Source organism: Equus caballus, chromosome 23 (genome assembly GCF_041296265.1).
Source record: "Equus caballus isolate H_3958 breed thoroughbred chromosome 23, TB-T2T, whole genome shotgun sequence".
Classification (NCBI taxonomy): Eukaryota; Metazoa; Chordata; class Mammalia; order Perissodactyla; family Equidae; genus Equus; species Equus caballus.
In genome coordinates, this window is record NC_091706.1 from 67,449,197 (window position 1) to 67,462,184 (window position 12,988).

Genomic DNA, 12,988 nt, shown 5'->3' on the forward strand with positions numbered 1-12,988 from the left:
AATCACTGATGAAAGAAATCAAAGAAAATCTAAATAAATGGAGAGATCTCTTGTGTTCTTACATTGGAAGACAACATAGTAAAGACATCAATTCCTTCCAAACTGTTCTATGGCTTAATGCAATTCCCATCAAAATTGCAGCCAGGTTTTTTGCAGACATACACAAGCTTATTCTAAAATTTCATGAAAAGGTAAAGGTACTAGAATGGGCAATTCAATTCTGGAAAAGAACAAAGTTGGAGGATTCATATTACCCAATTTCAAGACTTACTACAAAGCTACAGTAAAGAACATGGAGGGCAAAAGAATAGACACACCAATCAATGGAACAGGATAGAGAGCTTGGAAATAGACCCACAAAAATACAGTTGATTTTTGACAAAGGTGCAAAGACAATTCAAGGGGGAAAGAACAGACTTTTCAACAAAAGATGCCAGACAGTGGAAGTGCATATGCAACAAAGTAAACTTTACACAAAAATGAACTCAAAATGGATCAGACCTAAACGTAAAATGGAGAAACTACAGAATTTCTAGAAGAAAACACAGGGAAAAATCTGCACAATTTTAGGTTTGGTGCTGAGTTTTTAAGTGCAATATCAAGAGCAAAATTCACAAAAGAAAAACCTTTAAGTTGGACTTAATTAAAATTAAAAACTTTTGTTCTATGAAACACACTGTTAAGAGAATGAAAAGACAGAATGGGAGAAAATATCTGCAAATCACTATCTGATAAAGGACATGTATCCAGCATATACAAAAAACTCTTAAGACGGAATAATAAGAAAGCAAACCACTCAATTTTTTTTGTTTTTGGTGGGTTTTTTTGTGAGGAAGACTGTCCCTGAGCCAACATCTGTGCCAATCTTCCTCTGTTTTGTATGTGGGACACTGCCACAGCATGGCTTGATGAGCTGTGTGTAGGTCTGCACCCAGGATCCAAACCTGTGAACTCCAGGCTGCTGAAGTGGAGCTCAAGAACTTAACCACTACGCCACTGGGCCGGCCCCACAACCCAGTTTTTTAAAATGGGCAAAATAAGAAGGCAGGAGGGAGAGCAAGACTGATAGGAAGGACAGAGCTCCGGATAGACAGAAAATGATTTCATATTCCCAAGAGGCCTACTATTTTTCTTTTGTCTATATACTGGTAATTTATAGCTATTATAGAAATGCATATGTTGTATTTTTATCTAAAAAGCTAAAAGGCCATCACTGTGTGTAAAAGTGTGGTTGCTGTAGTATTTTTCTTGTAGAAAAGAAACTGGCATTAATTTAAATACTTTTGAGTAAGAAATGGTTGAGCAAATTATAGCATCTATTTCTAATGGAATGATTGTCAGCTATGCTTTTAACAAGTTAGATTTATATGTAATGACCTGGAAAATTGCCTGTAATACACTGACAAGTTAGAAAAATAAAAGCAAGTTGCAGAATAATAATTTTAGTCTTTACATTTATGTGTAAAAAATTTCAAAATGATAGAAAAAATGCATCTGCGTTACAAGAAGAAATGGGGAAAATGTAAATTCTCTAGAACCTTTTCCACCTAGAGTTGAATTAGTCTTCACAAGCTATAAAAGGAACATCAAGATTGACTTTGCAAAGGCATGATTCTAAATGAGAAAATGTTTCCATGAGCAGCTAAGATCACATGGCCCTTCTTAAACATACAGGAATTCGTCACTGAATCAATTAGAATAGATCCATTTACACCATTACAATGCCTGGCACACAGCAAGTGCTCAAAAATTTTTAATGAAATAAAGTCCTGAGTTCATATTTAGAGCCAAAGAAATCTTCCTTTTGAAGGACAGAATGCCACAAATTACCAGCTCAAACGTGCAGAAGAAACGGTGCTGCCTGAACTGTAGTGAACAGAAATGATTCAAAGACCAAAAAGGTATGCCTTTGTTTCCCTCAAATAACTATGTGTGGGTCTTCTAATCACTCTCCACCTGCAATGGCCAGCTCCTTGTGCTATAAACACTGCACCATCCAGACAGGAAAGTCTGATCCAGAGATTGATTCTTATTCATGCCCACACAGAAAGAACAAAGAGAGGAAGTATTCTTTCGCAGCTAGAACTAGACTAGGTGATGGCCTTGTGGGAGAAAATGCTGCTCAAAACTTTATAGATTAAAATCATAAGGTTTACCACCAAGAGGACAAATGTTAGGTTTTATAGCATGACAAAAAAGTAGTGTCCAAACTGGTGGCTCAGAAAACATGATTAATAACAAACTGAGAAAATGCTAAAGCACAATCCCTATTAACATTTTTAAGTTATTTTTTTCATGCAAGTGTAACTAGTTAGGGAGTGCCAAATTTTCATCATTGCAACTAGTCACTTGCAAAATTCACTTTAACAATTCAATCTGTTCAATTTACTATGATCAGATTGATCACTGTTTGATCAACTAGGGAAAAAAAGCTATGTAACTTCTAAATCACATCTAAGGTTACTGGGCTAGTTGTTCTCTCGTACATGTGTTTTAAGGGTCAGTACATACTCATCATTTGTGTTAAAATTCCCATGGGCTTAAGGATCAATACATTTTACAGAAACCACTGAGAAAGATCTTTTTGGACATAATTTTCTACCAAACTAGGTGCCCATACTGTTACTAAAGGGAATGACTTCCAAGAAAAATAAGATTATGACTTCTTACAAGTTAAGCCAAAGCACTATCAAATCACTGACATTTTTACGGAACAAATATAAATTACATCTCTTGGATCTACTGTAAAAAGTATTTCTGACCTGGGGCCAGCCTGTTGGCTTAGTGGTTAAGTTCCTGCAATCTGCTTCCACGGCCTGGGGTTCACCGGTTCGGATCCCAGGTGTGGACATGGCACCACTTGGCACACCATGCTGTGGGAGGTGTCCCACATATAAAATAGAGGAAGACGGGCACAGATGTTAGCTCGGGGCCAATCTTCCTCAGCAAAAAGAGGAGGATTGGCGATGGATGTCAGCTCAGGGCTAATCTTCCTCAAAAAAAAAAAAAAGTATTTCAGACCGGAATCTTTAACTGTGCTTGCTCATTTATTTTCTTTAAGTTCCTCATTTTCTGACACACAATGCACTTTAACAATCTTAACTGAGACTTAAGAATTTAAGAGAATCATCTAACTAATATTTTGTTACAAATTAAACTCAGTGAGGAACACATTTCCTCACAATGTTAACATTCAGAGACGTCACAGCTTTATTGTTCAATCATTTATCACAATCTGTAATTACCTTGTTTTATTTGCTTATTGTCTTTCCTGTATAATTTCTGTAAGACCAGGGACCCCGTCTATTGTCTTGCCTGGCACTAATAAGAGCTCATAAGTATTTATTGAATTAACAAATGGATGATTCTGGTCATAGAGAGCAAAACATGATAAAGAGCTGGATAGTCTGTGTCCTTAGATTTCTCAAAAAATTTTCAAAAGGTGGCTCATTATTATTTTTATGGACTTTTTTATGCCTCACACATAGATCCTCAGAAAAAAATTGGATTTCTTTTGGAAACAAAAACGACCTCGAATATTACCGCAGGACTGGAACAAATTTGCTCTAAAAAGAGTGCAGGAAAAAGAGAACCAAAAGTAAAAAACAGTTGTACTTAGTACTGTACCAGGGCTTTATATCTGCTCAGATCAAACCCTGGAGGCACTGTCCCCATCTTCAAGACGAGCAAATTGAGAATCAGAGAGGAAGTCATTGGCCCAAGATCAAGACAGTGTTGGAACTGAGATTTGAAAACCAGTTCTTCCTTAAACCAAAAGCCACTTTATCTCCTCTAGCCCATGTTGTCTCCACAGGAATCAGCAAAAATAAATACAATTTTTCAGTAACAACACATTAACTGCATTAAACGACACAGTCAATATCTGCAAAGATATGTTCTGATTATCCAACTTATATAATTTTTAGAACAAGAAATATCTAAGTAAATTAAATAATTAAATCAAACGTATCTTTTGGTGAGGTTGAGGTGACATGGGAAAGAGCAGACAAAGCTACTAGAAAAGAAACATTTCAAGGTACAAGTTTTCACACCCACTATACCACTTGTTTTAGAACTAAAGAAAACCTTCAGACTTTGAGGCATTCTTAGTTTGGAAAAAGGATGAGATATGGGGCTGGCCTGGGCCGAGTGGTTAAGTTAGTTCACACGGCTGTGGCAGCCCAGGGTTTCGCTGGTTGGGATCCTGGGAGCAGATTCACGGCACCGCTCCTCAGGCCACATGGAGGCAGCGTCCCACATACAGCACCAGAAGGACCCAGAACTAGAATACACAACTATGTACTGGGGGGCTTCGGGGAGAAGAAGAAGAGATTGGCAACAGACATTAGCTCAGGTGCCAATCTTTAAAAACAACAACAACAAAAGAATGAGATATGGCCTTAAGAGAACTGTTATTAAAGGTTCACCTTCGGGAGAATTTTCAGATTTCCAATTGGAATTTTGAAGTGCAAGCCCATCGCTCAGAAAAATTTTCTAAATTTTGTGAACCTCAACAATCTGTGTGATTAACAACAAGGAGATGGTTAATTAACAGAATATAACAGAACATGAAAATAATTGTTAGGCTGCTGGCATTATGGGTGAACGGCGGTTTTTAAATTTTTTCCATGGTGTTTTGAAGTTTGTTTAGTATTAACTTTAAAAGAAATGCCTCGAGCCTGGTTTCGTAGGAGGGTCAGAACAGCGCCGAAGGAAGCGCTGCACAGAAAAAAGGCCAAGCAAAACGGCCCGCGCTCGCGCCACCGCGAGCCGGCCAGCAGCGAGCGCGCCGGCTCATACCTTGGCTTCGCCCAGCGCAGGGCTTCCTCCCGGGGCTCGGGCGCCGCATGTCTGGAAGACGAGAGGAGTCTGCTCAGAGAGGGAAAGGCGCGGTGCCGGGCAGAACCCAATCAAGCCAGGGCGGGAAATCGGCCCAGAGCCCTTGCGTGCGGACCGTCCCTGAGGCACCGACATGGAACCGCCGGGAGAGCTGTTAAGACGCGAGCCCACAAGGAGCGGGGGCTGGGACTCGGCGCTGTGAGTACTCTCACGGGGGACCTCCTGTGCACACAGGCGCGGACGCGAGCCGCCCGAGGCTGAGACCACACGGGGAGCGGCGCGGCCGGGCCACGCAGGCTCGCCTTTAATCCCAGCGCCTCCGCCGCACCCTTCCGCCCGCGAGCCGCCCAGACCCTCTGAGCCCCGATTTCCTCGCACGGGAAGGGACGGCACCTCCGGTGTCGCGGAGAGCAAGCACAACGACGTGCGCGTCCGCGCGCGGCCACCGACCGTCACAGCGGCGGGACGGCCCTCGGGTCCTGGGGCGCCCGGTCTCCGCCTCCCCCCGGAGCCCGCCCGGCAGTGTCCTCACCGCGGCGCCCTGCTCCCCACAGACGCCCCCACGGGCAGAGCGGGCCGCCCACGCTGAGGTCGCACGTCCTGGAGCCAGGTGACGAGGTCGCGGCCACCCCAAATTGGGGCAGAATCGGGTCTACGGCAGACCGCACGCCGCCGTCGCGGCCGTCCCAGCCCCTCGGGTCCCCGCGTGCGCCCCTTCAGTCAGCCAGCCGCCCGACGACGCCGGCGCCCCTCTCCAGAGGACGGCCTCCGCTCCCCGCGCAGAGCGCCCCGGGGCCGGCCGCTCCGCCGGAGAGGCCCCCGTGCCGCCGCTCACAACCGCACGGGAAGGCTCGGCGACACCAGCGGCCGGCCGTGCGCCGCCCCCTGCCCCGGCCGACCCCACGGGCCGCGCTTCGCCGGGGCGCCCAGTGGACCCGTGCCCGGCACGCCCCGCAGGAGGGCCGCCCGCCGCCCCTGCCGGCCTGGCCGCTCGCCCTCCCGCTACCGCCGCCGAGCGCACCACTCACCGCCTGGCGCCCTCGGCTGCGGCGCCGCTCCCTCGGCCGCCCGCGCCCCGCCCCCTCTCCGCGCCCGCGCAGCACCAATCACGGCCACGCGCAGCTGCACGTGACGCGCGCCGGCCAATGGCAGCCCGAGGCGGTCCATGACGCGGCCGGCGGCTCCCGGCGCTTTCAAAGCAGGCGGCGGGCTGCGGGCTGACGGCTGATGGGGTGTGGGGTGCAGGCTGAGGGGCTGGTGGGGCCGAGAGGGGCTGCGGGCTGAGGGAGCGCGGGGCAGTGTGGGAGTGCGGGCTGAGGTGCGGGCGGGGCCGCGAGGAGCTGAGCTGGCGCGGGGCAGTGTGGGAGTGCGGGCTGAGGGGCCGGCGGGGCCGCGAGGAGCTGAGGCGGCGCGGGGCCGTGTCGGGGTGCGGGCTGAGGGGGCGGGGGGCATTGTGGGGGTGCGGGCTAACGGGGCGGTGGGGCTGCGAGAGGGCACCGGGCACGGGATGTTGGTGGGCCGTGCAGGTCAGAGGCGGTGTGCGCAGGGATCGTGGGGGGCCGCGCGCTGGGGCCCTAGGGCCGTGGCGGGTCGCCGCCCGCTTCCTCCCTGCTGCGGGGCTTCCCTGTGGGTCTGACTCCCGCTTCGCGCCCCGGGCCCGGAGGTCGGCGGCGGGAGGGCGACCGTCTCGGCGTGTGGCCGGCATCTCCGAGGACGGGCGCTGGCGCCTGCTTCCCGCCCTCTGCTGCCCGCGCCCTCCCGGTCCTGACTGCCCGCTCCTCCGGCCCGGCCTCCGGCTGGTCCAGGACGTCCCAAGGACTCGCAGGGACCGGCGGCCAGCGCGCCTGCTCCGTTAGCACGTGGGCTGGGGGGCCTCGCCTGCGTGTAACAGAAGCCCCCCAATTCCAGCATCCTAAGCCCGCCGGGCTCTTCTTCCGTCTCATGAGAGGAAGCTTGGGGTAGGTGCTGCAGAGATCCAAACGCGGTTCTGTCTTTACAGCTTGGCTTCCGCCCACAAACTGGGGCCAAAAGGGTTGTCGGCGCCAGCCTTCTCGACCTTATTTTAGAAGAGGCCTGTCCAGGAGCCCCAGCCAACAACTTCTACCCACAGCCTGTGGGCTTGGACTGGGCGCCGTGGCTCGCCTCGCCGAGAAATGTCATCCGAGCACCTTTCTGCTCAGTGAGACGCCCCTCCGAAAAGGAGGGGAAGAACGCGTTCCGACGACAACCAGCGGTGTCCGCTGCATCTGCGGTTTGCTGTTTCTGACTTTCGCCGCTGGTCCTGGATCACACAGCGCAGTAGAAATAATCCCTTCCCTGGACGTGCCGAACAACGCACGAGGCACAGACGTGCTCTGTGGCTGACCCGCCGCCAGATCCTTTACGTGTATTTTTCCTATTTTCACCAACCGTGCAAGGCGGGCGTTCCCGGCCCCGCGCTGCCCATGGACGCTGAAGATAAGTGGCGACGAACTGCCCTGCAGAGGGGCTCTCAGACCAGGCGGGCTGGTAGGAGTCAGTACACAGTGTTTCGAGCACACGCCTCAGGAATATGGTTTTGTGTATACTGAGTCCACACGGGTCACTGCCTGAAGCGGACAAGAATCCACAGACGGGATGAGGGTAAGGCCGCTCCCCTGCAGCTCCGGAAGCAGGCCTCGCGTGATACGTCACTGTAAACATATTGTCACGGCAGAACACCAGTATAGGGTTATTGTAAAGACAGATGTTTTCCATAAACAGTAGAGTCTAAAGGAAAATCGGGGGGCTGGCCTGGTGGCGCAGCGGTTTAAGTGCACAGGTTCCACTTTGGTGGCCCAGCATGTGCCGTTTTGGATCCCGGGTGCGGACATGGCACCGCTTGGCAAGCCATGCTGTGGCAGGCGTCCCACATATAAAGTAGAGGAAGATGGGGACAGATGTTAGCTCAGGGCTAGGCTTCCTCAGCAAACAAGAGGAGGATTGGTGGCAGATGTTAGCTCACAGCTAATCTTGCTCAAAAAAAAGAAAATTGGGGGGCCAGCCTGTGGCCAAGTGGTTAAGTTCCTACGCTCTGCTTCTGCGGCCCAGGGTTTTGCTGCTTCCAGTCCTGGACGTGGACCTAGCACTGCTCATCAGGCCATGTTGAGGCAGCATCTCACATGCCACAACTAGAAGGACCTACAACTAGAATATACAACTGTGTATTGGGGGGGGGGGGGGCGCATTGGGGAGAAGAAGAAGAAGAAAAAAAGATTGGTATGGGAACACGTGAGAAGGGCATCCAACCTGGAGGGGAGGCGAGGAAGAAGGAGGCGGTTGTTAGAGAAGACCTAAAGAGATGGTCTTGAAGATTGAGCTAGAGAGGACCAAGCTGAGTGTAGGGAATAGTTGTACAAAAGTATGTAGATGGCAGAGAGAGTGTAGTGTATGTGACTGCTGGGTGTGAAGGCGGGTAGGAGAGTCAGGCAGTGCCTTGTCACCATGGATCATGTATGCACGCCCAGGAGTTTGCATCCTGTGGCCGCCGGCATCCATTCCCTCCTTGCTTTTTGGGGTAGCTGCTTTATCTGCAGTCTTGGTGGCATTCTTGACTTACACCCCTTCTGCTCCCCTGGCCAAGGGCTGCGCAATTGACTCAAGCTAAGCCAATCGGATCATGTACCAAGAGTGAAAGGGAAGGAAGAGGATGGGGAGTTGAGAGTGTTTAAACATCCCCACTGGAGGTGGGGGAGGGGATTGCCTTTCCATCCAAGGAAAGATGACGAGATTGAATGGAGAGCACAGCCGAGGGGAGAGGTTATGTGTGTGATATTTTCTTTAGCCAATAACCTGAAGTCTCGTTAGTTCGTTTTCACATCTCACAACTGGATATAAAGTCTGTATTTTAGTCACTGGAAAGATATACTCTACGGTTGTTATGATCATATTTTCTAACCAAAACTTAAATACCTAGTATTTGAAATCAGCACTGTTGTGAAGATCTGGACTATGTAGACATCATTTCTCTATGATAACTTTTATGGGATGTTCCACCAAAAATTTTTTTAAGTAATATGTGCAAAAACCCTATCCAATTTTACTCTCCTTCCAGATTCACTTAACAACCTTCTTGGAATTTCAACTCTATAACAACAAGGTTCCCCAGTGGAAAAGTGACTAGTGTGTTATTTATATTATGCATAAATTCTTTAGATTCTGAATTTCTGAGGGCTTAAAACTGTTGCATCCTCCCATCCAGAACAAAACAGAACTGACTGCCTAGGCGAGCTGCTACCTTCAAGACCTCCACTAGTATTGTTATCTCAAGACACACCCGGTAGCTGTGATCCAGGCATAGGAAGCCAGAATTGATAGTAGGTGCTTCTGCTGTGGCTTCTGTAAAAGCCGCTAATCGCCTAGTAGGGAGAAGGCATACTGGAGATCTGGACAGGAAAACCTAACATTTCCAAGACTTCGCTTCGTAGTAGAAAGAGCTGAATGGGAAGGCAGAGGACCCTTGCCTCACTTCCACGTTGAAATCTCATAATCCTAGTTTACACTCAGAACGTAGCTTCAAGAGAATGTGGGAAGTGTAGCTTCCACATCTCCAGCCAGGAGAATGGAGTGGAAATGGTGATACCAACTCACGTTGTTCACCACACAGAAAGGCCATTCAATGGCCTGGTGAAGGAGGGATGATCAGATCTCACTTTATCCTCCATCCTCCCCAGGGATACTCTGATGTGTGTGCAGAAGCTCGCCTGGAGTTGGCACACTTCATTTTTGATCCCATGAAATCAAAGGTGCGTAATTTTTAAAAATGAAATAATAAGTTACTACATATCAACCCTTATTCTAAGCACTTCTACATCTCTCACCAAATAATACTGGCTTTCTCATCAAAATACTGAGAAAGGAAGAAAAGATGGTTGGAGAATTAGATATCAATTAAATTTATTACTTTGAGTCTGTGACATTCTTTCTTAGTGACTAAAATTGTTGATTTTAGAGCGCACACCTTTTCTGATGGTGAAAGTTGAATAGAACTCACGTGCTAAGGTATAATTTCTCTCCTTTCACTGCCACCCCGGAGTAACAGTATCTTTTGGAAAGACTCCCACGTATGGAATACTTTCCAAACTAATTAGTGCAGATGAAATGTGATTTTTCATCTCTCTGGCAACTTCATAGTTTATCTGAAAATGACTTCTTTGATTAACCACTGAAGCTTCTTAATTATTCCTGCTATAGGAAGCCCTGCCTAGAAGAAGTGATATAAACTTTGGAATAACGGAGCCCTAATGTGCTCGAAATGAAGAACAATAATGTTGAGAAAAGACAACATTGTGGGTGGTGTAGAATAAAAACAGCTTTGTTCTTGAGTTCCAGGAGGGCTTCTTGCAAAAAAACTTTTTAACTTATTTTTGAGGAGTGATACTGTGTTTCTGGTGACACTTTCAAAATAATGTTTTTTTTAAGGCACATAAAGGTTGCAAGTTAGATTACATTCAAATGATAGTTTTTTAGCATTTCTGTGTATTTTAATCCCCACTCTTTTTTTTCTTCCCAGATTTGAATCTCTGAATATGTGATTGATTAGACCTAACTCAGTAGATTGCTTTATGAATTAGACCCTTAAAAAGAAAATCTTGATATAAATATGAATCTTTAAGCTACATTTCCAACCTTCCACCAAATGTGTTCTCTAGTTAATATTAAAATAGTTTATCCCATGGCATCCTCTCCAAATATGTTCTCCTCAATAATGTCTTAGCCACTGCTTGACCATCTCTCTGCATCCACCTACTGTGATGGTGAGAAATGGATAATCTCTCTTTAAGAGTCAGTGATGCCCTTGTTGAAGCACTTACCCTGTTAATCTAGCTTCAGTGTCCCATTATTGCATAGAAATGTTCTGGCACAGCAGTTATCCAGGTTGTGATTTTGTTTTCTTCTAATCATTTGCAATTGTGTTTGAAATAAGCCATAATGCAATTTCTCAATTTAATATGAGCTGTTTTTAGCAGTGCAAAAACTGATTGCAGTTTTTTTCATTTTATCCCTTAGTATAAGATGGGCATCCATGTTTAATCATGTCCACAGATTAGCTTAATGAGCACAAATGCATTATATTATCTTTAAATAAATGGATGTCAATGTGTTTCGAGGCAAAACAAAAAAATGTTGCATCATCATGACACAAAAATGACACCATCACAGGTAAACTCTCCTCCCAAGGTTTAAAATACTGATTTTTTTCCTTTAAAAATGGGAATATATCTACAATTACAAAATACATGTTCATTTAAAAAATAAATTTTGAGAAAGGCAGAAAACTATGAGGGATGCACGTAGTGGTTTATATTGTCCAAGACATTTTTCTATGAATATTTATTCAAACGTAAGTGTAATTTTAAATAAGATCGTATCACATACTATTTCATAACCTGTTTTTTTTTAAAGATTTTACTTTTTTCCTTTTTCTCCCCAAAGTCCCGCGGTACATAGTTGTGTATCTTAGTTGTGGGTCCTTCTAGTTGTGGCATGTGGGATGCTGCCTCAGCGTGGCTTGATGAGCAGTGCCATGTCCTTGCCCGGGATTCGAACTGACGAAACACTGGGCCACCTGCAGCGGAGCGCGTGAACTTAACCACTCAGCCATGGGGCCGGCCCCTCATAACCTATTTTTTACTTAACATAGACAGCGAACAAATTACCACAAATTTAGGAGCTTAAAACAACACATATCTATTATCTCACAGTTTTTGTTGCCCTGGCTGTAGTCCAGGTGTTGGCCAGGCTGCAGTCTCACCAGAAGCTTGACTGGGGAAAGATCTGCTTCCAGGCTCGCTCAGGTTATTGGCAGGATTCATCTCCTTGCATCTCTAGGTGGAGGTTCCTGTTTCCTTGCTGACTGTCAGCAGTGGGCTGCTTTTAGCTCCTGGAGGCCACCGTCAGTTCTTTGCCACGTGGTCCTCTCCATAGACCGTCTCACAACATGGCAGCTTCTTCAAAGCCAGCAAAAGAGAGAGAATCACCATTTTTAATGGTAGCATGATACTCCACTGTATGGATATAACATAATTAAACTATCCTCTATAAATATGAGGTTGCTTCAAATTTTTCTTTATTATAAACAAGGCTACAATATACCTCTGTCAGTTATTTCCTTAGGATAATACCCAGAAGTGGAATCGCTGAGTCAAATGGTATGCACTTTTTAAATCTTTTTTTGTTTTGCGTGTTGAAAGTAACCATCCAGAAAACAAAGCCCATTATCCTTGCACTAAGAATGTATGCGAGTGCTGGACACATACTTGTATAATCCATAAATTTAATCTTTCCCAATCTAATGGTGAAAAGTTGTATCTCGTTGTTTTAATTTGTATTTCTTTGGTGAGGTCAAACTTTTTTTATATTTATTGGACATTGCGTTTTGTGAATTTTATTTTCATGACTTTTGCCTTTTTTGCAACTGTGAAAGCACTTTGTACGTTAAGTGCTCTTTGTGGATTGCAAATATCTTTCCAAATTTATTTATGTTTGTTAACGTTTTGGGGAATTACTGGCTATATAAAAATTTTAAACTTTTTTCTGTTGGTCATTTTCTTAATGCTTTTGCCTTTGATTTCATACTTAGAAATGCCTTTCTCACCTCAAAAGTGTAAAAGTTTTCGAGCATTTTTTGTTCTAAAATTCTTATGGTTTCATGTTACATTTGAATTTAATTGTTCTGGAATTATTGTGCTGTAAGATTGACTGATTGGTTTAGTGACAACCATGACAAGTGTTTCGTTTTTCTTGAGTTATTCTAGATGGACAACTCTAGAGCAATTTTAAAAATGAATCACTTTTTGCTGTAGATTTGTGGGAAATAGAGAACACATCAGTTTTGTGGAATGTTCTCTTCATCACGTGCTTCTCTGAGCACTTTTATTTCCAGTAATAGCCACTTTCCCCTGAAATTTTATGGAAGTATGACTGGTGCTGTAATAACATTATATGAGGACATACTTAGTGATGAAATTGATAACAGGAAATAAATTAACATGATTGACCAGGAGGACATGGGACAAGGACCAAACCGCAAAAGCCCTTAAGAGGGCAGGATGGTCTTGCCACAGCACGTTTACTTTCAAAAGCAATAATGTTGAGGCCAAGGACACCCAGGCTTCTCTTGAGAGTGTGG

General features: G+C 45.9%; 1 protein-coding gene and 1 long non-coding RNA gene across 23 annotated transcripts in view; one reads left to right on the forward strand and one right to left on the reverse strand.

The window, feature by feature from the left end:
- The window catches only part of PTPDC1 (protein tyrosine phosphatase domain containing 1), a 71,834-nt gene extending 65,879 nt beyond the window's left edge, over positions 1 to 5,955 (reverse strand). For 4 of the 22 annotated variants that reach the window (XR_011431659.1, XR_011431660.1, XR_011431658.1 and 1 more), the window contains exon 1: positions 5,868 to 5,933. Coding sequence is in view for 4 of the 22 variants with exons in the window: in XM_014735530.3 (XP_014591016.2) it covers positions 4,801 to 4,974 (174 nt within the window). In the remaining 18 variants the exon portion in view is untranslated. Of the gene's footprint in view, positions 1 to 2,762; positions 2,990 to 4,800; positions 5,072 to 5,232; positions 5,250 to 5,371; positions 5,632 to 5,867 lie in introns of those variants that run through there. The other 18 variants (XR_011431657.1, XM_070248941.1, XM_023627584.2 and 15 more) reach the window with 12 other exon arrangements.
- Positions 5,956 to 6,359: 404 nt separating this feature from the next.
- On the forward strand, positions 6,360 to 12,391 carry LOC111770230 (uncharacterized). Its single transcript, XR_002803356.2, has 2 exons — positions 6,360 to 7,461; positions 11,689 to 12,391. It is a non-coding gene; the product is annotated as an uncharacterized lncRNA (long non-coding RNA).
- Positions 12,392 to 12,988: the final 597 nt, after the last annotated feature.